Below are 27,159 nucleotides of genomic sequence, written 5' to 3'. Positions count from 1 at the left end.
TCCGTTTGGTGGACGAATATTTTAAACGTGCAAATGTATAACATGGCTGGTTGCTATTGACCCTTCAAGCAAACAATTTCGGGACAAAACAGAAGTTTGAGCGCAGTTCTAGCAGAGCTAATAAAGCAGGCTGCGATTTCTGACTCCCGGGCGCCTTTTATCCAGCAGCGCAAACTACAACTCCCACAAGTCCTTTCGAGGGCAGAGCGGTGCATGACGGGAAGCGTGTCGGGCCTTCACTGAAGGCAACCTGAGCGCTCCCGACGGCTCTTGGGCCCGAGGCATCGATCACCTGGTTGGGTATCCGCGCTTCTCGTCTGCCGTGTCGGGGGACGAAGGGTTCCGTGAGTCCTCGGTGCTTCGGCAGGTCCAAGGCCCCTCACCCTGACAACGGCTTTTTTTCCACCTCGCAATGCACTATGGGAGCCGTAGTCCGCCGCGGTTAGTCCCCGCCCGCTCCCCCCCGGCCGAGTCACGGGGTCCGCGCAAAGCACTTCGGGAAAAGCAGTGCCGAAGTCCCGCAAGTTTTCTCTCTCCGCGCATCGCGCCACAGCCTGACAGCCCTCAGGGCGGATCCCTTTGAGACTGGGCTAATGGATAAGAAATGGCGGTGGGAAAAAGGTTAAGTCTCTTGGCTTTTTCTTCAGGCGGCTGAGCGCTCGCCTCGCCTCTCTATCGCACCTCACGATTGCTTTTTCCTGCTCTGGTTTGGCCGGAGCCGAACTCCAATCTTTTCCCCTTGCCTCTTGCGCGATAGGCTGACCAGGCTCCGCGCGAGGGATGCCGGGAAGTGTAGTCTCCCTCCCGTCAAGTCCGTATTACGCGCTAGGCAGAGCAGGACTCCGTTTCCCACGCTCCCTCGCTTCGGCTCCTAGGCGCACCGGGGCTTGTAGTCCCGAGCCCGGCCGGCTGCAGAAGGGCTGCGGAATGAGAGGACTCTCCGTCCCAGCGCGCCTTTCGGCCGCCGCGCTTACGGCCATCGCTCGCGCGACGCCTTCTGGGAAATCGAGTTCTCCCTTCGGTAACCGCTAAGTAGGCGGGCCGCGGCCGAGACTCCATTTCCCGTCGGCTCTTGCAACAGGGCCGGGCAGGGCCGGCTCCCGAGCCGCCTCAGACGGAGCCAGCCAGCGCGGCCCCCCCTCCCTTTTCCCCGGTGTCGGCCTCACCATGAGCAGCGGCAGCGCCGGTTCTTCCCGGCCCCGAACGAGCTCCTTCGCAGACCCGCCCGGAGGGGCTCCCGCCACGGCCCCCACCGCGCCCGGCCCGACCTCGGGGGCAGCGCCGGGGGGCAAACCCGGGGGGGCTGCCGGGCCTGGGCCGGGGGGAGGCGGGACCAGCTCGACGGTCGCTTTCCCGGGACTCAAGCTGGGGCGTAAGTTTGGGGCCGGGCGGGGCGGGGAATGAATGGGCAGGCGCGGCCAGGGGAGCCACACAAAGGAGGAGCGCCGAGGGGGCTTGAGGGGGGCGGGAGGGCCACGAGGGGCGGGGGAGGGGAGGGGGCCGGCAGCGCTGCGGGAAGGGAAAGCCTGGGCAGGGGGCGGAGGGGGGGGAGACCCCGGGGAGGGGAGATCCTGCCAGCCTCATCTGCCCCCCTGGGGAAACGGGAATTGGGGCTGGGGGGAGTCTGCGGGGGAGGAGGGGGGGCAAGGAGCGGGTGGGGAGGGGCAGCTCCTCGGGTGGGCGGGGGAGGGGGCTTCGCCGTTGGGGAGGAGAGGAGCAGCGGGGGGGGAAGAGGCTCTGGGGAGGGGAGATCCTGTGAGCCTCACCTGCCCCCCTGGGGAATTGGGTCTGGGGGCTCAGGAGGAAGAGGGGGGCAAGGAGCAGGTGGGGAAGGGGCAAGGATGCCCCTCGGGTGGGTGGGTGGGGGGCATTGCCGTTGGGGAGGAGAGGGGGGGAAGGGAGGAGACCCTGGGGAGGGGAGATCCTGTGAGCCTCACCTGCCCCCCTGGGGCAGTGGGAATTGGGTCTGGGGGCTCAGGAGGACGAGGGGGGCAAGGAGCAGGTGGGGAAGGGGCAAGGATGCCCCTCGGGTGAGTGGGTGGGTGGGGGGCATTGCCGTTGGGGATGACAGGGGCAGTGTATATGTGGGGGGGGGGGAAGGAGAGGCAGGCTGGGTTCGCCCAAGGTGAGCCCTTCCCGGGTCGAGGTCCTACCCTGGCCGCACCGGGGCTTGGAGGAAGAAGCTATCTGAGGTCAGCAACTGGACGTCGGCTCCAGAATTACTCTGGTGACGTCAGGATGAAATCAGGGTGGTGGTGGGGGGGGGGAGAGACCAGGCCAGGGGAGACCGAGGTGGGCTTGCTTTCCATGGGGCTGCTGCTGCCGCCAGCTGCTCCCTCCCTCCAGGCAAGTCTTCCCTTTGGATAGAGCGCCGTTTGGGCTCCCCTTGCAGGGAAGAGTGTTGCCCCCCCCTCCTCCCGGTGGTCTTGGGCTACCGGCTTTTGTCCTGCTGGGTCTGAAGGAGAGACTAATAGAAAAGAGAGAGAAAAGGGCCTGGCAAGGGATGGCAGCCCATGGGTGGGGGTGGGTCAGGCGAGGGGTGAAGGTATTTAGTGAGAAACTCACCAAGGATGCAAGTCCTAGCAGGAAAAGCGGGTGAGGCAGGCAGGAGGATAAAGCCCATGATGGTGAGTGCCAGCTCTTTTGGGGGAAAAAAAACAAAAAAGAAGAAATGCATTCCCCCCCCCCCCCCTGAAAAAAACCCCTTTGTCCTTCTGATCTTCTCCCTGGTTATTCACCTGAAATGTCCCTTATGACTTGTCCCTGTTTGGTACCAATCAGCCAGCCGTCCCACCTTAAAAAGGGCAAGCTTGCTACTACAGCATCTTCTAGGTGCTCCTTCCTGGTGTTCAAGCATGCCAGGAATTGGGGTGTGATGTGTTTTGTAGGAATCTGGATAGTCTTAGGGTAGAGTTTGAGTTTGGAAGCTGTAGGGCTAAGGATGAACCAGCTTGGGTTTAAAAAAAAATAAAAATTACTATGTTTCCATCACGCAGGCAGATGTTCAGACTGAGTTTGGTAGTTTTGTCCCCCTATCAAGTCCTTCCCTGGAGTAGGCAGATGTGGATGTTTTGAAGGTGTTAACATATTATCGCGGGATGTCCGTTGTTCCGAGGAAAGCTGCCTTTGGCAATTGACGGGTGGGGATTTTGTCAATGCCGATGGTGTTCCAGGAGTGCTCCTGCTTGTTTTGGAATCGCACCCAAGGCGCTTATTGGTATTAATGTGGGTTTGGCAAAGATCATCTTTTTAATTGGGACTGGAAATGTTTTAAGGGCGTTAATTGTTGAGAAGGATTGGGAAAGGCCCAGAAAGAAATTTGGTGAGTTCAAATTAGGCCGCTTGGACTAAATCAGACTTTCGTCCTGTCTGAATCATCCGGATTTGACTGTCATTCCTCTTTTCAGGAGATAGTAGCAAAGTGACCACGGTGGTGGCCACACCTGGCCAGGGTCCCGACCGCCCTCAAGAAGTCTCGTATTCCGATATCAAAGTGATCGGCAATGGGTCCTTTGGCGTTGTCTACCAAGCCCGATTAGCAGACTCTGGCGAGCTGGTGGCTATCAAGAAAGTATTACAAGATAAACGTTTCAAGGTCAGATGAGAAGGAAAAGGGGACTGGTCCATCCTGCTAGTTTTTAACCACCGAGATCCCCCGCCTCATTTTTGATCTCTCTTGTTACTTTAGAACCGGGAGCTGCAGATCATGCGGAAGCTGGATCACTGCAATATTGTCCGCCTGCGATATTTCTTCTACTCGAGCGGAGAAAAGGTGAGGGAAAGCTGGAAAAGAGAGAAAAGAGGACACGCCATAGACAAGTAACAGGGCTTGTTTTCTCTTCTTCTTGTGCTTTTAAGCAGGGGTCTCCAACCTTGGCACCTTTAAGGCTTGTGGAGTTCGACTCCCAGAATTCCTTGGCTGGCCGAGGAATTCTGGGAGTTGAAGTCCACAAGTCTTAAAAGTGGCCAAGGTGGGAGACCCCTGCTTTTGAGGGTCTGCCTCGGATTTGCATTTTGTTCCACTTTGCATTTTTGATTGAAGCTCCTATAATCCCTTTATACAATAGACTGTCTCTATACCGTAAGGCGGATCTTTTTAAGATTTGTGCTGGCTGAGGGAATTCTGGGAGTTGAAGTCCAGAAGTCTTAAAGTTGGCAAGGTCGGAGAGCCTTGCTGATGTGAATCCCAGACATGTTTCAGAAATCCAGGTTAACACTCGATGTCCCTTCATGTTGACATCCTTTGTACTTCCTATCCCATTCTTCCTTGAAACAGATGAGGATGCTGATAGTCCTTGACTTACAATGGTTTGCTTAGTGACTTTTCAGATTATAACAGCACTGTAAACGTGACTTTATGACTGTTTCTCACACAACTGTTGCAGTATCCCCATAGACACATGAACAGAATTCAAGTGGCTTGGTAACTGACTCATGTTTATGACTGTTGCAGCATCCTGGAATCAGGTGACCACTTTTCCGACTCCCTGACCAGCGAAGTCAATGGGGAAACCAGAGTCACTTAACAACCTTGTTACTAACTTAACAGCTGTGGTGATTCACTTATTAACTGTGGCAAGAAAGGTCGTAAAATGGGGCAAAGCTCACTTAGCAACTGCCTCACTTAGCAACATAAATGTTGGACTCAATTGTGGTGGTACGTTGAGGACTAACCTGTCGTGTACAAGGTTTTGGGAGGGAAAAACCGCAAATAATTTATTTCCTTCCCTCTCCGGATCTTCATTCTTGGTGGCTACAACCTCCACAGAAGGAAGCATCTCACTCTGTTTATTGCATACGTTTATTGAAATCATAGTTTGAAAACAAATGTCCGTTTAATATACTTCTCAGCTCCAGGATGGGTAGTTAAGAGATCCTTACTGTTGATCGACACAGTTTCCCCAAGTAATGTAAGCATATAGGTCATCTGGATCAGTAATCAGATTGTTACCCAAAAATGGCCTTGTAGCTTTTTGATTCCACAAAGATTTCTCAAGGTGGAAAGTCTAGCAAGATAAATAATAGGGGGAAAATATGGCAATTCGACAGGCTGTAGAATGGAGAAACCTTTACTATTATCATCTGTCATGAAAAGATCATTTTCTGGAGACATTCCCATTCCAACAGTTTGGCTTTTGATGTCTGCACTGCATGTTCAAAGTATCCTCCTAATACTTCTGGTCTGCTCTTTTCTCCAGTTTTACCCACACAATGGCCTTGTGAGAGAGATTAGATGGATGGTTGTTGTCTGATCTCCCGGTTATGTTGCGGTTTGTTTGATCCTGTCTTAAGGCATTGCATGAACCCAACGGCTAAGTATGTCAAAGTTCTCCAATGAGTTTGAAAACCAAATAAGAGTTGAAACCTGCTTGCAGCTCAAGGGATTCCCCCATACTGATAGCCCCGAAAGGAACTTGAACATGGATGAATAGGGTTTATGTGATGAATCTACTGTCCAGGTTAAATACTGTCCAAGTGACCCTTTGAGAGCTGCACGCAACAAAATTTCATGTTCATGGATGCTGATTAGCGTCCATTCAAAGTCACAATAAAGTGCTTCTAAGTCTAATTGTTAAGGACAGGTAGTCCTTGACGTTGGACCACAATTGAGCCCAACACTTCTGTTGCTAACTGAGACGTTTCTTACATGAGTTTTGCAACATTTTACAACCTTTCTTGCCATGGTTGTTAAGTGAATCGCTGCAAATGGTAAGTTAGTGACTCGGTTTTTCAGTGAATCCGGCTTCCCAAGAGCCGAGGTGGCGCAGTGGTTCAATGCAGCACTGCAGGCTACTTCAGCTGACTGCAGTTCTGCAGTTCGGCTGTTCAAATCTCACCGGCTCAGGGTTGACTCAGCCTTCCATCCTTCCGAGGTGGGTAAAATGAGGACCCGGATTGTTGTTGGGGGCAATATGCTGACTCTGTAAACCGCTTAGAGAGGGCCGAAAGCCCTATGAAGCGGTATATAAGTCTAACTGCTATTGCTATTGCTATTCCCCCCGTTGACTTTGCTTCTCAGAAGATCGCAAAAGGGGATCCCATGATCCTGGGATCCCACCCCGGTCTTTAATATGGACCAGTTGCCAAGCACCTGAATGTTGATCACACACTCAGGGGAAGGCGACAAACATCGTAAGTCTTTAAAAAAACGGCCACAAGCCACACTTTTTTTCCAGTGCTGTCGTAACTTTGAACGGTCACTAAACAAAACATTGTAAGTCAAGGACTACCTGTATGTTGTATCCTAGCCTTGCTCTATCCCAAACCTTGCCCGATCTTGAGAAATTCTTTCCCATCAGCTTAGAAAAGTAAAAGTTGGGAGCAGGGGTGAAATGCTCTGAAGTCTGCTACCGGTTTGCTTTGCGTGTGCGTCAGTGGTGGGTTCCGGATCCCGTTCCAACCGGTACGGCGCCCGCAAGCATCGTACCTGCCATTGACGCCTCCGCAAGTCTCCGCGACACTCCAGCTTCTCGGCAGAGCATTGCGCAGGCGCTGTAGGCGCCATGCACATGCATGGAAGCGCCGAAGGCTTTAAAGGAGCGGTAAGGAGCTCGGGCGGGCCTTCCGGAGCAGCGTACCGGAATAATACAGGCTCCGGTACGCCCGCACCAAGGCGTACCGCCTGCAACCACTACTGGTGTGCATGCGTGCCAAATGCATGCTTTGCAGCAGGCACACCACAAGTGCAAAAAAGCCTTTTTGCTCTTTTTGAAGAGCCGAGGTGGCGCAGTGGTTAGGGTGCAGTACTGCAGGCCACTTCAGCTGACTGTTATCTGCAGTTCAGCAGTTCATATCTCACCGGCTCAAGGTTGACTCAGCCTTCCATCCTTCCAAGGTGAAATGAGGACCCAGACTCTGGGGGCGATATGCTGACTCTGTAAACCGCTTAGAGAGGGCTAAAAGCCCTATGAAGCGGTATATAAGTCTAACTGCTATTGCTATTGCTATTTTCCGAGTGAGGGGGGAGGGAAACAGCTGTGCTGCACAATTTAGATTCGCTAGAAAGACGGATTTCCTACTTTCTAGCGAGTATAAATAGCATGGCACAGCTGATTGTCACACAGCTGATCGTTGGAACTTTTTAAAAACCTTTTTAAGCATTTTTTTTTTTACTACGGTTTTTCACTCCGGGTTGGGAAGTACATCTTTAGTGGTGTCTTTAGTGACCTGATGGGCATATCTACACATGCAGGTTCTTAAATTTGGGTCTGTAAGGGATGCTGAAATAATGAAGCTCCATAATGAAGAGGTGCTTCATTCTCCTCTTTGCTTCCAAACTTTTGTGTTTTAGCCCTGAGGCCCCCGACCTTTTCGGGTCCCGGGGACCGGTTCCGCGGAGTGAGGTTTTCCATGGACTGGAGGGGCTGTGGTTTTGTGTGCTGCCTGTATCCCACAGATGGGACTTTGCTTGTTTGCATGGCCCAGGTTCTGATATGCTGCGGCCCGATGCCGGTGCACGGACCAGGGGTTGGGGAACCCTTGCTTCAGCCAATGCGTCATCTGAGGCAAGACTCTAGCGTTCAACTGCAAGCTGCGTCTTTGTTGTTGGAGCCGAATCCCAAAATAATTAAAGATACATTATATTGCCAAAAGTATTCGCTCACCCATCCAAATAATCAGAATCAGGTGTTCCAATCCCTTCCATGGCCACGGGTGTAGAAACTCAAGTACCTAGGCATGCAGACTGTTTTTGCAAACATTGGTGAAAAGATGGGTCGCTCTCAGGAGCTCAGTGAATCCCAGCGTGGAACTGTGATAGCAATAGCAATAGCGGTTAGACTTATATACCGCTTCATAGGGCTTTCAGCCCTCTCTAAGCGGTTTACAGAGTCAGCATATTGCCCCCACAGTCTGGGTCCTCATTTCACCCACCTCGGAGGGATGGAAGGCTGAGTCAACCTTGAGCCGGTGAGATTAGAACCACTGAACTGCAGATAACAGTCAGCTGAAGTGGCCTGCAGTACTGCACTCTAACCACTGCGCCACCTCGGCTCTTAAATAGGATGCCACCTGTGCAACAAATCCAATCGTGAAATTCCCTCGCTCCTAAATATCCCACTGTCAGCTGTATTATAAGAACGTGGAAGTGTTTGGGAATGACAGCAACTCAGCCACGAAGTGGTAGGCCACGTAAACTCCTCCAACATCAGTGTGCGACCTCACAAATGCGCTTCTGGAAGAATGGTCAAAAATCCCCATAAACACACTCCTGAACCTTGTGGACAGCCTTCCCAGAAGAGCTGAAGCTGTTGTAGCTGCCAAGGGTGGACCAACGTCATATTGAACCCTATGGATTAGGAATGGGGGGTCACCTAGAGTAAGTTCATATGTGAGTAAAGGCAGGTGAGCGAATACTTTTGGCAATACAGTGTAGTAATAATAGGATGCCTCTGAGCACAAAACCTCAAGAATTACAGGGAGGGAAGCCGCAACGGTGCTGTCTGCAACTGGGATTTCGAACTACTGAGAGAGTGAAAAGGCAGAGCGTTTCTCATTTTATAAATGAGGCATGTTTATCTCTGCATTTTTAGACCACAGCTACCAGGCAGGGCTAGAATCTTTCCTTATTGAAGCGGCAGCGCTAAGAAGATGGAGGCTTCCATCATGGACGGGGGACACTTTTTATGTGTTTGTACGATATTTACAGGGACACGGTGGCTAAGACGCTTGAGCTTGTCGATCAGAAAGGTCGGCAGCTCGGCGGTTCGAATCCCTAGCGCTGTGCAACGGAGTGAGCTCCCGTTTCTTATCCCAGCTTCTGCCAACCTAGCAGTTTGAAAGCACGTAAAAATTGCGAGTAGAAAAATAGGAACCCCCTTGGATGGGAAGGGAACAGAGTTACCTTCGGCATTTCGTCATGCCGGGCAAATGAGCACGGAGTCGTCTTCGGATAGCGCTGGCTCTTTGGCTTTGAAACGGAGATGAGCTCCGCCCCCTAGAGTCGGGAACAATTAGCACATGTGTGCGAGGGGAACCATTACATTTTTATGTTGGTATTTTACTTGTTTTTCCTTGGATTCTTTTTTCCTGTTGTCAGCCGCCCAGAATCGCTTAGATGAGATGGGCTGCCAGATACATCAAATCAACAAAAATAATATAGTTATACTGACCTTTTTATAGCAGAGGTAGGGAACGCTGGCCCTTTTCTGACCTGTGGACTTCAACTCCCAGAATTCCTGCTGGCTCAGGAATTCTGGGAGTTGAAGTCCACAAGTCGTAAAAGGGCCACAGTTCCCCCACCCCTGCTTTATAAGATGCTGTGAGTTGTGGGGGTAGGATTCTCATGTGATCTCTTCTATTCCGCCCTCTCTTGCAGAAGGATGAAGTTTACCTTAATTTAGTCCTTGACTATGTGCCCGAAACCGTCTATCGCGTGGCCCGCCACTTCACCAAAGCCAAACAGACCATCCCTGTCATCTATGTGAAGGTAAGTGCGCTTCTTCTCCCTCAGAACCTCTCGTACCAGCAAAGGGAGGCTTTGGTTAATTCCCAACGCATACTAAGCTCTAAAGGAGATTGGAGTTTTAGGTTTAGCGTCATGGGAGAATCCATCCATTTGCCTCAGTAGGCCCCGCTCTCAAATGGTCTCTGATTCTTAACCCAATGCAAGCAGTTTCGGCTGCGAAGAACTTTGTGGACCACCTGGAGAAAACCTTTCTTTCCCCTAAATCAGTCTTTCTCAACCTTGGCGACTTTTAAGTCCTGTGGACTTCAACTCCCAGAATCCCCCAGCCAGCACAGCTGGCTGGGGAATTCTGGAAGTTGAAGTCCACAGGACTTAAAGTCACCAAGGTTGAGAAACACTGCCGTAAAGGGAGAAGGTGACCTTGAGTAGAATTGTTGAAAGCCAGTTTACAGAGACCTTAAGGGACAGGGAAGCGAGTGGGCTGCTTCCCCACGCATTCCCGCACTTCCTTTCTGTTTTTTTTTTTCATTCGTATCTCTCTGGACGCCTCTTCCCTCACCGCTGGAGCTTTTGTCCAGCAAAACGGGGTTTTAAAAACCACGGCTTAGATTTTAGGTGAAAACCAAGCCGTCGTTTGCACATTGAGGATTGGAAGAAGTGGTGGGAATCAGTTACAGTTTGCTGGTTGTTCAGGAAGGGTGTCAAGACGGGGGATTTCTTGGGCGGGGCGGAGGTAATGCCTTTGGGAGCGTATTTTCCGAGGATCATGAAAAAGGAAACTTGTTTGGGATGGAATCCTTCACCCATAATACTGAAGTTATTCCTGTAAAATTATTTTTGCCCATCAAGCGTTTATGCCTTCCCTCTTCCCTGGCTATTTAATAATAACAACAACAACAACAATAATAATAAAAATAATAATGAAGAATAATGAACCAGGTGATAGCAGGGTCGCCGAGAAGGAACATGAAAAAATTGCAAAATACCAGGACTTAAAAATCGAAATTCAACGACTATGGCACAAACCAGCAGTGGTAATTCCAGTGGTAATTGGCACACTGGGTGCTATTCCAAAAGCACTGGAATTACATTTAAAACAGTTAAAAATTGACAAAATCACCATCAGTCAAATGCAAAAAGCCTCACTGCTTGGATCTGCACGCATATTACGAAAATACGTTATGACGTCCTAGGCCCCTGGGTGGGGCCCGACTAGTAACCAATGCCAAATCCGGCGAAACAACTGGCCGCTGTAATTATTATTATACAATTGTATAATAATAATAATAGTAATAATAATAATAATAATAATAATAATAATAATAATAAGCCATTGTACTTTTGTTGTTTATTTTTAGCAGCCAGGTAGACTTTTCTCTAGAATGGACCTTCTATTTATAAGGCAGCGATGGCTAAACTTTTTTGACACTCAAGTGCCCATACCGGAACACAAATACATGAGTGTGCACGTGCACGCTAGCACACCAGAAATGGTTGCACGCATGCAGCCGGTGTGCGCATGCCTGGTTTTTTGGTAATTTTTGGCAAAAACAGGCATGCGCTTGCCAGCCAGCTGGTCTCGCACGCCAGAGCACCGGAAACCTGAAGCCCAGCTGGCTGGCACGCGCATGCCTGTTTTTTGACAGTTTGGGGGGTGGGGCAGTTTTCAGGCCATTTTCCACTGCTCCGGCGCCCACGAAGAGCCATCGGCTGGCATGCATGTGTGTGCCAGAAACCGGAAGAGCAGCTGGCTGAAAAACAGGCCATCTTTCGTTCAGTCTGAAAATGGATCTGAAAACTGGCCTGAAAAACAGCCTGGGTTTTGCCTGTTTTCCGGTGCTCCGACACCAGAGAAGAGCTGCTGGCCAGTGCATATGTGCATGGATATCGGAAGAGCAGCTGGCGACAGCTCACATGCCCACAGAGAGGGCTCTGCAGGCCACCTCTGGCAGACGTCCCACAGGTTCGCCAGCACGGTTACGAGGCGTGAATTCAGTACAACTGTTGTTGACCCCTGACTGTTTGGGGTTTTTTTACATTGTGCGTGGAAGAAGCTTGACTGTGTCCAAATCAAAGTCCCTTGATTTTCAATCCAGTTAATTGTTATAGGGCTCAGCCTGGATGCAACTTGGTTGTCTTCCTCTCCCCCTATCTTTACATTAGTCAGGGAAGGACAGTCCTATTCGGACTGTAGTGCCAAGGCAGACGCTGGGAAACCGGGTTCCACCACAAAACCATGCTCGACTAAACCGCGCTCGACTAAACCGCGTAGCTGACGTCATCACAGAGCGACAATAGCGCGGAGATGGAAGCACGCTGTAAACACTAAACCTAAAATTAACCCCTAAACCTAAACCTAACCCCCCCTAAACCTAATCCTAAACCTAACCCTAAACCTAACCCCTAACCTAACCCTAAACCTAACCCTAAACCTAACCCTTACCTTAAGTTGAATCGGCTTGCTTTCAAAGCGCTATTTAAAGCGCCCTTCTTTCTCCGCACTGGCTGTTGTCGCCCTGTTGATGACGTCAGCGACGCGGTTTAATCGGGCGCGGCTTAGTCGAGCGCGGTTTTGACGGGTCACGGGGAAACCGTAGTTCTCCCGTTGTTGCTTGGACCAGGAAGCCTGGCATCCCTCACCATGAGCCTGGGAGTTGATCTCCAGCTACCTCTGAAGGGGCATCAGAGCCTCTCTGCATACGGGCAGCTCTTTGCCTTCTTCTTTTTTTTTTTTTTACCTTTCGAAGTGACCAAGTGGATTGCTATTTGATTTAAAGATCTCCTTATTCTTTCTATACCTACAAAATGCTGCACGAGACCGTACCAAGAAAACCTCCCAATTCCCAAGAAAACCCAGCTGAGCATCATTGAACTAAGAATAGCAGCTTTCCAGGGGCTCTGGTTGAAGTCCTTTCCCACCACCTCTCACCTCAGCTCTTTTTCACCAGAAAAGCTGGGAGGAGACTTTCCCTTACACAAAGCCTTTAAAAAAAAACAAAAAACCAACCCCCTCCCCTCTCCATCACTTAAATAGCTTTGGTCCCCATTGCATATCCTGTCCTGGGTGCCACCATACCTTGCTTTTTTTTTTAATCACTTGAGTTTAAATACCTTAGTCTTTTTAAACACCTGGGCCTTTTTCGAACCACTTTTCCATCAAATGCAATGCTTTTGGGGTGCTGTGTTTTCTTTTAAATATATATATATATTTTGCAATGGCATTAGCAGCTATTAGGTTTTTACTTATAGGGACTCCAAAGGCAAAGATCTGTTTGCCCTTATGGCTGTCTACTGTAGCTATCATCACCTTATATCCATCCCTCCCTCCCTCTATCTATCTATCTATCTATCTATCTATCTATCTATCTAAGGGTGGCTCAGGAGCTAAGACGCTGAGCTTGTCGATCAAAAAGGTCGGCAGTTTGGCGGTTTGAATCCCTAGTGCCATGTAACGGAGTGAGTTCCCGTTACTTGTCCCAGCTTCTGCCAACCTAGGAGTTCGAAAGCACGTAAAAAATGCAAGTAGAAAAATAGGAGCCACCTTTGGTGGGAAGGGAACAGCGTTCCGTGCTCCTTCGGCATTTAGTCATGCCGGCCACATGACCACGGAGACGTCTTCGGACAGTGCTTGGCTTTTCGGCTTTGAAACAGATGTGTCGGGAGCAACTAGCACATATGTGCGAGGGGAACCTTTACTCTTATCTATTTTCATTATCTATCTAGCTATCATCATCATCATTATTATCTATCTATGTATCTCCCGCCTTTATTATTTTTACAAATAAAGGCAGCTAACCCATCTATTTTTCCCACAAGAAGAGTCCTATGAGGTGAGTTGGATTGAGAAGGAATGACTGGCCCAAATTCATCCCAGTGGCTTTCATGGATATGGAGGAACTGGAATTTACCATCTCCTAGTTTTTACCTTTGGGGCCTTCACCACTAGACCGAACTGGCTCTATTTATCTACACTATATTGCCAAAAGTATTCGCTCACCCATCGAAATAATCAGAATCAGGTGCTCCAATCACTTTTCATGACACTGGTGTATAAAATCAAGTCCCTAGGCATGCAGACTGTTTTTACAAACATTGGTGAAAGAAGGGGTCGCTCTCAGGAGCTCAGTGAATCCCAGCGTGGAACTGTGACAGGATGCCACCTGTGCAACAAATCCGGTCGTGAAATTCCCTCGCTCCTAAATATCCCACCGTCAACTGTCAGCTGTATTATAAGAGCGTGGAAGTGTTTGGGAACAGCAACTCAGCCACGAAGCGGTAGGCCACGTAAACGCCTCCAACATCAGTGTGCGACCCCACAAATGCGCTTCTGGAAGAATGGTTACAAATTCCCATAAACACACTCCTGAACCTTGTGGACAGCCTTCCCAGAAGAGTTGAAGCTGTTATAGTTGCCAAGGGTGGACCGACGTCATATTGAACCCTATGGATTAGGAATGGGAGGTCACCTACAGTAAGTTCATAGGCTAGTAAAGGCGGGTGAGCGAATATTTTTGGCATATGTTTCGTTGATATTGTGATTACTTTCAAACCTTTCGGGAGACCAGTCCTCTCAAAGTGGCTTTTAAGCAATCCAAAAGATTGCAGACAAATATGAGTTGATCTTTTTAAGGAGAACTTCTGGAATCGCTCCCTGGTGCAAATGGTGGTGACAGCCCTATACAGCCCAGTGAGCAGACTTCTTGGACAGCCTTTGCATGTCTCCCTCCCTACCCAAGGATGCTTCCCTTGGGGCAGGTGGTAATGAACGATGGGCAAAGGATGACTCATAATTTGGATGCCATCATGATCCCCATCTGGCCTTGATGGCTGTGGGTGGGTGGTGACTGCAGATTGCCTCAGGCCAGGCAAAAAGAAGTGGATTTCACCATTAAGAAAACTTACTTGCATTATTTTGTGGGGTTTTTTTTTAAGCCTCCTAATTTTCTCTTTTTAATAATGTTTTTAAAAAGCACTAAAATCAAGTGATATTCACATTCCCGATCGCACAATGCAATCGTTAAATCTGCAGCCCATGATCATCGTGCGAATACCAGAACGGGGCCTATTCGCCTGCCCTTCTCTTCCTTTTATTTTTTCTTCTTCTCCCCCCATTCTTCATCCTCTCTGGTTTCTCTTTCCTCTCCTTCTCTAACTCCCTTTAGGTTCCCTGTCAGGAATTCTCAAAACATCTCCAGTTATTCTGGACTGGTGATTGCCTCTTGCTTAAATTTCCTGTCCACTTAACTAACATTGGTTTAGCAGACAGAATGCTAAAAGGGGTGGGGGAGGAATCCCCTTTTCTTTATCCACCCAACCCATTCTCCATGCAGTAAGCTATTGGAGAAAGGAAGACGGTGAGCATAGATGCTTTCAGGAAGATTTGATACCTTCACAGTGATGGGATCTACCAACATTGATCGGCAAGCTTCCTGATTATCATCGTTTTGCAGAAATATCCTGTTTCCCCCCAAAAATAAGACCTCCCCAGATAATAAGCCCAATCGGGCTTTGGAGCGTATGCGCTGAAATACGCCTTCCCCTGAAAATAAGCCCTCCCCGAAAATATTTAAACACATACGCAGCCTCTCCCCGCCATTTCGTTGCTTGACGCACAAACAACACAAAGTGAGAAGGTGACGCCAGAGGGGGGCAGAAAGGGAGGGGGGAACATGCCCCATGCACCCCACATGCCCTTACCTAACAGCTGCTCCCGCAACCCTAGCCGCCACCCCCTTCGGTCACGCTAATTGCCGCCACAACAGGCCCAGCGACGCGCAACAGAGCAGCAGCCATGAGGTGACCAATAGCAATAGCAGTAGACTTATATACCGCTTCATAGGCCTTTCAGGCCTCTCTAAGCGGTTTACAGAGAGTCAGCATATTGCCCCCAACAATCTGGGTCCTCATTTTACCCACCTCGGAAGGATGGAAGGCTGAGTCAACCCTGAGCCGGTGAGATTTGAACCGCTGACCTGCTGATCTAGCAGTAGCCTGCAGTGCTGCATTTAACCACTGCGCCACCTTGGCTCTTGACCACACTCACTGCCTCCTGCAGCTCAAAAATAATAAGACACCCCCCCTCCCAAATAAGACCAAGCGCTTATTTCGGAGGTCAAAAAATAGACCCTGTCTTATTTTTGGGGAAACGCGGTATTATCAGTCGTCTCTGTTTAACGAATGTTTGAAGTTTCGACGGACTTCAAAATAATTTACAATGTGTCCTCAAATTACTGCATTCCCCCCCCCCCCCGGTCATGTGATTGCATTTTGGGTACTTGGCTCATATTTACGACCGGCTACAGCGTCCTGCAGCCATGTGGCCATGATTTGTGACACCTCCCCCTCTTTTTTCCTGGCAGGAAAGAGCCCCCCCCCCCAAATCCATCTGATATATTTGATTTGCTTAATTCCCCTGTGGTTTGCTTACCAATTGGGTGATTCACCGTGTGACTCATGTTACGACTTTCTTAAAATTAAGTCAAAGGTCGTAAGGTGAGTCACATGGTCAATCACTTGGAGCCTCAACTTTATGGCCGCAATGACTTTCAACCCAAATTCCAGGCTTCATTTGTGGTTGTAAGTTGAGGACTTGCTGCAGATCAGAGGGTAGGGACAAATGATCACGGTAATGAGGTTATCTCATTTAAATTCTGAAAGTATCTGCTCTGATGCAACATGGGCATTCAATTCTGGTAATCTGAAGCTAGGTTGGGTGAGGGTAACACCTTCCAGATATGCTGAGCTGAATCTCCCAGACAATAAGGAAATTGATGTCATCCGAGTGAGGAATGTACTTCAAAAAAGTCACATGTCATTGCATTATCCCTAATAAGAGTAGGTAGGCGGATGCCATATTATTCTTTACGTTTGCTGTATCAGAATTAGAGGTTGACCTTAGTATTAAGAAAGTAGATATTTATAGCTAGTTTTTGCTTTTAAGATCTAGTGTTACATTTTTATCCCACTTTAAAATATGTACTTTGGCCAACTCAAAGCAGCAAAACTTATCTAGGCACCCATTCCATCTATTTTCACTACAGCAATTGAGGATTGATATTTGGGGGGAAATAGAAGGAGTATTAGGTGTGCTCACCATCTGAAGTAACAAAGGTGAGATAAAAAGTGAATAATAAATAAACAACATCCCTGTGAGGCAGGCTTGGAGAGAGGAACTGACTCAAAGTCATCCAGGTGGCTTTTGTGCCTAAGGTGGGACTAGAACTCACAATCTCGGGGTAATTGCCCTAAAGTCAGTTAGCTGGCTTTCATGTCTTAAGGCAGGACTAGAACTCACAGGCTTCTGGTGATTGGTATGGTCAGTTAGCTGGCTTTCATGCCTAAGATGGGACTAGAACTCACAGGCTCCTGGCGATTGGCATGGTCAGTTAGCTGGCTTTCATGCCTAAAGCAGGATTAGAACTCATAGACTCCTGGTGATTGGCATGAAGTCAGCTGGCAGGCTTTCATGCCTAAGGTGGGACTAGAACTCACAATCCTCCTGGTAATTGGCCTAAAGTCACTGAGCTGGCTTTCATAGCTTAAGGCAGGACTAGAACTCACGGGTACCTGGTGATTGGTTTAAAGTCACTGAGCTGGCTTTCATGCCTAAGGTGGGACTGGAACTCACAGGCCCCTGGTGATTGGCATGAAGTCACTGAGCTGGCTTTCATGCCTAAGATGGGACTAGAACTCACAAGCTCCTGGCGATTGGCATGGTCAGTTAGCTGGCTTTCATGCCTAAAGCAGGATTAGAACTCACAGACTCCTGGTGATTGGCATGAAGTCAGCTGGCAGGCTTTCATGCCTAAGGTGGGACTAGAACTCACAATCCTCCTGGTAATTGGCCTAAAGTCGCTGAGCTGGCTTTCATGTCTTAAGGCAGGACTCGAACTCCACAGGTACCTGGTGGTTGGTGTAAAGTCACTGAGCTGGCTTTCATGTCTTAAGGTGGGACTAGAACTCACAGGCCCCTGGTGATTGGCATGAAGTCACTGAGCTGGCTTTCATGGCTAAAGCAGGACTAGAACCAACAGGCTCCTATTTTCTAGGCCAGCGATCTAAAGTATACCAAACTGACACTCGTTAACGGCCTCTGCCCTTCCTCCATTCAGGTATACATGTATCAGTTATTCCGCAGCCTCGCTTACATCCATTCTCAAGGCGTGTGTCATCGAGACATCAAACCTCAGAATCTGTTGGTGGATCCCGATACAGCCGTACTGAAGCTTTGCGACTTCGGCAGGTAAGAGGAAGCAGGCGACACCAACCTCTTAACCAGAGGAAGTGGAAGTGGGGTTTGTCTATAGACCGTTTGGCTCTACAGCCACAAGTAAGAATAGAAGACAATAGAATTCTTTCATTGGCCAAGTGTCAACAAGGAATGTATTCTCCAGTCCTTAAGCTCTCAGTGTACCTACAAGCAACAAGTGTTTAAAATCCTGATCGTAATTCTCAATTAGCAGATTTTTTAAAATTATTTTTTCCCTTCTACAACACCTTACAGTCATTACATCAACATTGTTATGTCATCATACCTGTACATGTATATAATATTTCGCTTCCATATTTACACACCTTTATACACAGTTTTATATATATTTATATATATTGTGGTTTTTTTTGGCTTAATTAATTTTATTCTTGTTTTGCAGCCATTTGTGCCAATTGTTCCAAATTTCATAATATTCCGACTCTTCTTTATCTTTTAATTTCAGTGTTAATTTGTCCATCTGATCGTAATTCTCAAATGCAATCATCAAAGTCAGCTTGTTCTTAGGAAGTTGAAATCTTACCCTAAAGATTGGGGCGCTCTTTTTGCCTTATATGCAACCTCGACTTCTCTCTGGCCCGTGCCCTTTTTTCCGGCAACTTTCGCGTTGCGCCTGGTTCCTTAAAAAGGCTTTCCTTTCTAGCACAATTACTCTTTCAAAGCTACCACGCATGGTTGGTCAGCGGTCTTGACTGACCCTTTCTCTCCCCCCCCTCCCCATGTGCTCAGAGTGTTGGTCATTCTGTAACCTTGTTTAGCTGTTAAGGATTTTTTTTTTTTGGTCGTTGCTGGCATGGTTTTATCGGTCATCTTGCAAAACTTCTCCCAGAAGGAATTTATGAGCCACGTCCTGTAAATAAATGTTACAGATCTAACCATTTTCTCCAAGATATTTGGGACAGCACAGTTGGATCCACACACACACACCCTTTTGCTGCCATTTTTCCCTTCTCACAACTCTGTGAGGAGGTTGTGAGAGGGAGCAACAGGTTTGAGCTTCAAGGTTGACTTACTTGACTTAAGTCTTTAGCGTCGGTACGGCATCGCCAATCCCTTCGCTGTAGAGTCGCATGCATCCCGAATCAACGGGATCCATGATTCTAGGCTGAGTACTACTTGAGCTCGCCGGGCCCAAGAGTTGACAGAGCCCCTTCTGTTGGAAAACGGTGGGCACCTCGAGAAGGCAGGGGTTGTCTTGATAATGAGAGGCTATATTTTGCGCGTCAATTATCCTTTGCCCACTGAGCTTCAAGGTTAAGTAGGATTTGGCTCCACATCTTCCTGCTGCAAATCTAGGGCTATAAGCCCTGATTTTAATGATTTTTTTAAAATGGATTTTTAATCAAAAGAAGGACTAGGGGAGACATGATAGCAGTGTTCCGATATATCAGGTGTTGCCACAAAAAGAGGGAGTCAAGCTATTCTCCAAGGCACCAGAAGGCAGGACAAGAAGCAATGGGTGGAAACTAATCAAGGAGAGAAGCAATCTAGAACTAAGGAGAAATTTCCTGACGGTCAGAACAATTAATCAGTGGAACGACTTGCCTCCAGAAGCTGTGAATGCTCCAGCACTGGAAGTTTTGAAGAAGAGATTGGACAACCATTTGTCTGAAATGGGGACAATAGAATTCTTTCATTGGCCAAGTGTGAACAAGGAATGTGTTCTCCGGTCCTTAAGCTCTCAGTGTATCTACAAGCAACAAGTGTTTAAATCCTGATTGTAATTCTCAAACACAATCATCAAAGTCAGCTTGTTCTTAGGAGTAGGGGGCTGGACTAGAAGTCCTCCCAAGTCCCTTCCAATCTTGCTGTTCTGTTAAACGGGGGAGCAGGTATGCTTTTCTGGGTTCAGATCTCTCTCTGGCTTCTGAACGATGGGCAGAGGGGTAAACGACAGCCCCCAAAACTGGGTTGGAGCCAGGACAAAACCCATCCTTGTATTTATTTTGTTTAGATAGAACAGGGGTCCCCAAACGTGGCCACTTTAAGACTTGTGGACTTCAACTCCCAGAATTCTCCAGCTGGAGAATTCTGGGAGTTGAAGTCCACAAGTCTTAAAAGTAGCCAGGTTTGAAGACCTCTGAGATAGAACTTTATGGTAGATTTATTACAATTTATAGTATTGTTCTTAAATTGTGCATTGAACCATTTTCATTTTTTGTTAGAAAATAAACACAGTCAACAAATGTTGGGGGGTCTCGAGGACGGGGTCATAAGGGGGCCTCTGGGCCCTCATTTCAATAGCATTCTCTTTCTCTGGAGATCCCCATCATCTATTCCCTCCTCTTTTTCAGTGCAAAGCAGCTGGTGCGAGGTGAACCCAATGTTTCCTACATCTGTTCTCGCTATTACCGTGCGCCTGAGCTCATTTTTGGAGCCACTGATTACACTTCAAACATAGGTGAGAATGACCCGGCCGTCCATTGAGGGCTCTTATAACATTTTGCTGCTCAGACCAAGTGAATTTCCTTCCATAGATGTTGGTTGCTTCCGGAAGCAAACTCTGGGTGCGAAATTGCAAAAAAAAAGGATGACGTAAAACTGTTGACTTTCCCTGAAATCTCCAGGTGTCGAGTTAACAACTTCCGGAAATGCCTTAGCTGGGGGATTCTGACAGTTGTAGTCTGCCTGGAAATGGGTTGCATTATGGATTATTATGCTATAGCTCTGTCTGTGGCTGCATCCTAGGAAGAGAGAGACCTCTGCCGGTAGTCCTCGACTTACGACCATTCGTTTAGCAACCGTACGAAGTTATAACGATGCAGTATCCAAATGGTCAGAATTTGGATATTCAGCACCTGGCATGTTTGCAGCGTCATCCCGGGGTCTGTGACTACCATTTGGGGACCTTCCCAGGGCTTTCCAACCAAGTTGAATTGTGGATACCAAATTCGGTTCCACCACAAAACCGCATTCGACTAAAGGGCACTCGACGAAACCGCATAGCTGACGTCATCACAGCGCAACAACAGCGCGGAGAAAAAAGCACGCTGTAAACGCTAAACCTAAAATTAACACCTAAACCTAACCCCCCTAAACCTAATCCTAACCCTAAACCTAACCCTAAACCTAACCCTTACCTTAACTTGAATCAGTTTGCTTTCAAAGCGCTATTTAAAGCGCCCTTCTTTCTCCGCGCTGGCTGTTGTCACCCTGCTGATGACGTCAGCGACGCGGTTTAATCGGGCACGCTTTAGTCGAGCGCGGTTTTGTCGTGCCACGACCAAATTCACTTAACTCTGGGGAAAGTGATAACATTGGGTGTGACTCGTTTAACGACCACGTCGCTTAGCAATGGAAGTTCCAGCCCCAATTGTAGTTGTACCTCGAGGGCTGTTTGTAATTGTCAGGTGAGAATTGGAAGCGCCCTTTCTGGCCATTTGGCTCGCCCTCCCTGATCTTTCTAGCCAGCATATTGATTCCTGTTGCTGTGTATTTCTGTGTTGTTTGAGAAGCATTTTCTCCAGCCCTTAACTGGGTTTGCAGTTTGCTTGGAGAGAGGCTCAGTTTCGAACCCGATACCTTTTGCCTGTCCAGAAAACCAGGGAGCTAGGAGGCTGACTTCAGGAAGCAAGAGGAAGCAGCTCTCTCTAGCAAGCAGTGGGGGCATGGCTTCTCTCCGCGTGGGGCTGACGGCACCCCTCTTTTCTCTCATAGATATCTGGTCTGCAGGCTGTGTGCTGGCCGAGCTGCTCCTGGGGCAGCCCATCTTTCCTGGGGATAGTGGAGTGGATCAGCTAGTGGAGATCATCAAGGTAACTTTTTAAATTTATTTTTTCCCCACCTGCCCTGTAGGGTGCTACAACCAGGGGTGAAATCAAGTTACCTTCGCTACCAGTTCGCAAATGTGACCACACGCCACCTCCACGCATCCACAGGATCTTCCGCGCATGCACAGAGCGTCAAAAATGGGACGTGATGATGTCCCCGTGGGTGGGCGGAACCTCCCGCTGCAACCACTATCGGTTTGCCCGAACCGGATCGAACTGGCTGAATTGCCCCACTGGCTACAACCTATTTTCAGTCCTGCAAATACTGAAGTGAAATTGGAGAGTCAACCTAATGGGCTTGAGCGACTGGGATTTTGTCTTCTTGACGAAATACCATCAAGACTTGCCGTGGTTTGATCATTCTCCTCCCCTTCCCTTTCTTTTTTTTTTAATCAAAAATTTAAAAAAACAAACTTTTACAAATATTTACCAGCTGCGGTTATTAAATGCAAAATGCAGGTTAATCTCTACGACTGTACAATCAGTAATTATATCTAACAAAAATAACTCCCCTTCTGTAGGTGTTGGGAACACCGACGCGAGAACAGATACGAGAGATGAACCCCAACTACACAGAGTTTAAGTTCCCCCAGATCAAAGCACATCCATGGATAAAGGTAAGAGGGGTGGGGGGGCAGGGAGATTGTGGAGAAGATGAAAGACAATGTCTGGTTTTGTGCTATCGCCCGTGTAGATGCCGTACGCTAAATAAATAAATAAAATAACGGGGCTCAGATTTTTTTTTTAAACCACCCAGAACATAAATTGGTACAGTGGTGGAATCTTCTATATCAAGGGTCCCACAACCCCCCTGTCCGTGGCCCCCTGGGAATCTGGCTGTGCGAGCGATCAAAGCGTCATCCACACATGCGCGAGATCTAGGTAGCGTGCGAAACCACGCCTCTCCCCACGATCCATGGACTATTTTTTCCCCTGTGGAAGAGGTCCCTGGTACCCAAAGGATTGGGGTGGGGGGCTGTCGCTGTTTTATATCACTCCGCCAGCCATCTCCAGCATGGAGCGCCTCCATGGGATGAACTGTGATTCCTGGAGAACCTAACAGCGTTGGGCTTAGGGAAGGTTCCAAGAGGCCGGGTGTCCGGCCGGGTGGAGATGCCAGCGTGGAAGAAGAAGATTGGACCATATGATGGATTTGTGGGTGTGGGGACAAGATCATGAACTTTCAACTGGGTGGGAATCCTAATTAATTTCCAGAATTGGGATTCTACAGATGGTTGCCAACATGTCTGTTTTAACATGTCCCCGCTGCAGGTGTTTAAGCCTCGCACGCCGCTGGAGGCCATCTCACTGTGCAGTCGCCTGCTTGAGTACACTCCCGCCACTCGCCTCTCCCCCCTGGAGGCCTGTGCCAACAGTTTCTTTGACGAGCTGCGTGAGCCCAACGCTCGGTTGGCCAACGGCCGCGACTTGCCCCCGCTGTTCAACTTCAGCCCTGTGGGTAAGTGGCTGGCATCGAATCAGTCGGACACAACTGGGAAGGATTTTTGGTTGGTTTGTTAAAAATAAATAAATCCAAGGGAATTTCAGGCACCATAGTTCCCCAAATGCTGGCCGGAGGGGGGGGGGGGGGCTCGGCGTCATCAGGGAAGCAAGACTGACACATACATACCAAAATGCTGAAAAATTCAAGGAAGCCCAGTTGCTCGTTATGGAAAACGTACTGTGAATAATTTTTGGAGTGTGCTTTGATCGAACCGGGCATTAATTAAATCCACTGCTGCTAGATACTGTATTAGGGGCTGCCTTTCACCTAACGCCTTTTTTATTTAATTAATTTACATCCTGCTTTTTTTTGCAAATAACTCAAGGTGGCAAACATATACAACATACTTTCCCCCTCCTGTTTTCCCCAAAACGAAAACCCTGTTGTGGTGAATTGGGCTGAGAGAGAGAGATCGTCCCAAAATCTCTTAGCCAGTTTTCATGACTAGAAGTCCTGGTCTCCTGGTGATAGGCCCAAGGTCACCCAGGTGGCTTCCATGCCCACGGTGGCAGGACTAGAATTCACTGTCTCCTGGTGATAGGCCCAAGGTCACCCAGCTGGCTTCCATGCCCACGGTGGCAGGACTAGAATTCACTGTCTCCTGGTGATAGGCCCAAGGTCACCCAGCTGGCTTTCATGCCCACGGTGGCAGGACTAGAATTCACTGTCTCCTGGTGATAGGCCCAAGGTCACCCAGCTGGCTTTCATGCCCACGGTGGCAGGACTAGAATTCACTGTCTCCTGGTGATAGGCCCAAGGTCACCCAGCTGGCTTTCATGACTAAGGCATGAACTAGAACTCATTGTCTCCCACTTTCTAGCCTGCTGCCTTATCCGCTAGACCAAACTGACTCTCATTTATATTGTGGCTTTAGATTTTATTCTACCACCCCGTTCTACCTTCTGCTGCTTCCTATTCCCTGTATTTGAAGGAACGATTATGGAGAGAATTAATTTGATTTGATTTCCCTCTATTACCAAAGGTCAGATGAGGTGTCCCAGGACGGGTTGCAGCCTCAGTGAAGCAGAACTGGGAAGGGAATAAATTACTGCAGCCCTAAAATGCTCTTTTTCTTTTTCTTTTAACAGCGTAGCTCCTTTCGGTTTGGCACAGTTGGCACAGTTGAAGCTGTTGCCCGTGTAACAGTTTAACAGGAGAAAAATGCCCTTAATGGTATCATGTGGCCTGCAGCCTTTCGCTTCAGGCTGGTCCCACGCTCCAGATACCATCTTTTGAATGGTTAAATTGCAGCTTGAACGATCTTAAAACAATTTTCTCTTTTTGCATTGTCATTGAATAATCGCTGGAAGTTTTTAAGATGTTGGATAACCATTTGCCTGAAGTGGTGTAGGGTTTCCTGCCAAAGTTGGTGGATTAGAAGACCTCAAAGGTCCCTTCCAACTCTGTTTTTCTATTCTATTCTATTCTATTCTTATTCTATTCCTATTCTATATTTCTGTTCTAGTCATTCCAATATTCTATTCTATTCTAAACTATTCTAAACTATTCTAAACTATTCTAAACTATTCTAAACAAACTTTGCAGTGTTGGGGGATTAAAAGCTCTTTTTAAACTACCACTGGTGAAGAGCTTGAGTTTCATTTTTTTTTTAAAGTTGGGTCTATTTTTTATGCTTGGTGGCATGGGTTCTCACATCAAAAATAAGTCAGGTGGAGCTCTCAACCTTTGTAGGTTAGCAGCTCCTCAGGTATGTTGAGGAGCCTGTAGAAACGAGGGAATTCTCCCCAGATGAGTTATGGGATGCCTCACCCCCCACCTCTCTTTTCTTTACAGAGCTCTCCATCCAGCCAGGGTTGAATTCCAACCTCATTCCACCGCACATCCGGTCCCAGGCGAGCTCAGTTGGGACTGTGTCTGGCTCTGGAACCTCGCACAGTGAGTGCTTTCTCATTCGGGGCGCTTCCCTTGAATTTTGAGGAGGAACTGTCCCTCGAGGGGGTTATTTGTGCATGGGGTGCCACAGCAATAGCACTTAAGAGTCCTGGGGGCACAGTGGTTAGAACGCAGTATTCCGGGCTAACTCTGCATCCCACAGCCAGGAGTTTGATCCTGAGTGACTCAATTTTGACTCGGCCTTCTATCCTTCCAAACTCGGTAAAATGAGGACTCAAGATTATTAAGGGCAAGAGGCTGACTCTGTAAACCACTTAGAGAGGGCTGTAAAAGCACTATGAAGCGATATATAAATCTACATGCTATTGCTATATTTATACACAGCTTAGTAGTGCTTTACATGTAGTTTCTGGGTGGTTTACAGTGTCAGCCTATTGGCCCCAACAATCTGGGTCCTCAATTTACCGACCTCGGAAGGATGGATGGCTGAGTCAACCTTGAATCCCGTCAAGATCGAATTCTAGGCTGTGGGCAGAGTTGGCCTTGCAATATTGCAGTTCAGCCACTGCGCTGCCAGGGCTCCTTAACAATAACGAGACTAACAACTCGGCTTATTTGGAAAAGGAAGGTCCAGCATGGCTTCCCACTGAGTGTTTCCTCTCTTTCTCTCTCTTTCTCTCTCCAGGTGAGGGAAGAATGAACACTGACAGGAGCCAGGTCACACCAGGAGACGGCGCAGGACCCATTGCCAATACGTCCTGAGGGGTCGCTGGGCCCGGGGGGCAGGTCCCCTCCACTACCCCCTACCCCCAGGCCACCCACATGGACTTCTCTGAACTGTGAATGGTGGGGGAAAGCAACCTTGGCCCGGGGACCAGGTGGAGGGGGAGGCCAATTGGGGATGGGACGGCCACTTGGACGGGAGGGGTGGGAGGGGATTCCCTCAAAGGTGGTCCTCTAATGCCTTGGCTCGGGGAGGGGTGGGTGGGGAGAAGAGACAAATCCCATGGCTTGAGGGCTCCCTTCTCTGTCGAAACCGGTTCAGGTTGGTGACTCGGGAAAGGGGTGGAGGGGGGAAGGACCGGAGAGCTGCTGCCATCTTCCTTTCTTCCTCTTCCTCTCCCTCTGGCTAATCCCAAGTCTGCCCTAATTGAGGTTTTAAGTTGCTCTTGTTTTTAACGTCCTCTGGGGAGGGGGGGAAAATGGTTTTATTTCCCAGTCTCATGTCATTCACGCTTTCCCGAACTCTCCACCTCTCGTATATCCCCCTTCACACAGTTAATGGTTCCTTCTCCAGATTGCCCTCCATCCCAAGACGTGTCTGTCTGTGAAACCCGGATGCTGTATTTTTAAGCGGGTCTGTTTTTATAGCCCAATAACATTCGGTTTTTTTTTTGTCCCATTCCAGCGGGGAATTACCCTTCTCTCCCCCCCCCTCCCTGAACGTCCTTCCCCCCTCACCGGACCTGCTCCTTTGCTTGCCATGCCTCTGCCCACAATCTCTTACCGGGAACAAGAAAGCCCTCTCCCCCTTGCCTTGGATTGTGAGGTGGGGGGCATGGCCAACCATTCCTCGCTCCTCCTGCGATCCCCTCAGAGGTAGCACTGGGATTTCTTGCGGTGGGGGGGGGAGGGAAATCCCTGTGGTGTGTGCGCAGTTGTGTGTTTGCGCGTGTCTGGAACAAGCTGGTATTAAGAGCAGGCAGGAAACTAAGCAGAAGCTTGCTCCAAACTCTGTTGCGTCTGCTCCCTATAGCAGTTTTCCTCCCCGGTGCTGCAATTTCAATTTTGTGGATCTCTTGGGGGGGGATTGGGGGCGTAGCGTTCTCAAAGGGAATTGGAGAAGGCAAGTTTTAATTTAATGCCTGTTCCCTCCCTGCTGTAAATACATATTTTCCTCATCTAAATCCCTTAAAATGGCTTCCTTTTTCCATTTTCCCTGTAAATAGATTAATTTTTTTTCTTAATGAAATGTTGCAATGATTGACCCCCCCTCCCCAAAAAAACCCAGTTTCCCTTTCCATTTGCAAATCATCTAGGATTGACGGTTCCTCCTAGGGAGCCAGGGTGCAGCCTGTGGATAATTTCCCTCACCCTCCTATTTATCCTCATCACTGCCTTCCTTCCTTCCTTCCTTCCTTCCTTCCTCCCAACATTGTGTGTTAGTTTCTTTCTTAGGTTTTTTTTTGGCTGTGTACAGACATCCGGTTCAATAAATTATTGGCATGAACGGAAGGACTGTCATGAAGCTCCTTATTAATGGGGAGAGAATTGAATGAGATAAACAATAATAGCAGCAAGAAAGCCCCAGAATTTTTTTTTTTTTAAATCAGTTGGTGTTTGTTGCCAAATATAG

General features: G+C 48.5%; 1 protein-coding gene across 2 annotated transcripts; it reads left to right on the top strand.

The window, feature by feature from the left end:
• Positions 1-463: 463 nt before the first annotated feature.
• GSK3A (glycogen synthase kinase 3 alpha) lies at positions 464-27,038 on the top strand. Of its 2 annotated transcripts, none has more exons than XM_032228323.1 (11): positions 464-621; positions 3,408-3,595; positions 3,689-3,772; positions 9,317-9,427; positions 17,518-17,648; positions 19,970-20,076; positions 21,333-21,430; positions 21,967-22,062; positions 22,718-22,904; positions 24,744-24,845; positions 25,489-27,038. In XM_032228323.1, exons 1-11 carry the CDS (start codon positions 594-596, stop codon positions 25,563-25,565), a joined length of 1,209 nt encoding a protein of 402 aa, XP_032084214.1. In that variant the 5' UTR covers positions 464-593; the 3' UTR covers positions 25,566-27,038. The 2 variants fall into 2 exon arrangements, with proteins under 2 accessions (XP_032084214.1, XP_032084213.1); XM_032228322.1 differs by lacking the exon at positions 464-621 and adding an exon at positions 1,054-1,372.
• The last annotated feature ends 121 nt before the right edge of the window (positions 27,039-27,159 follow it).

This window comes from Thamnophis elegans, chromosome 12 (assembly GCF_009769535.1).
Source record: "Thamnophis elegans isolate rThaEle1 chromosome 12, rThaEle1.pri, whole genome shotgun sequence".
Taxonomy (NCBI): Eukaryota; Metazoa; Chordata; class Lepidosauria; order Squamata; family Colubridae; genus Thamnophis; species Thamnophis elegans.
The sequence above is the reverse complement of the archived record's forward strand: the minus strand, read 5'-3'. Positions and strand labels throughout refer to the sequence as shown.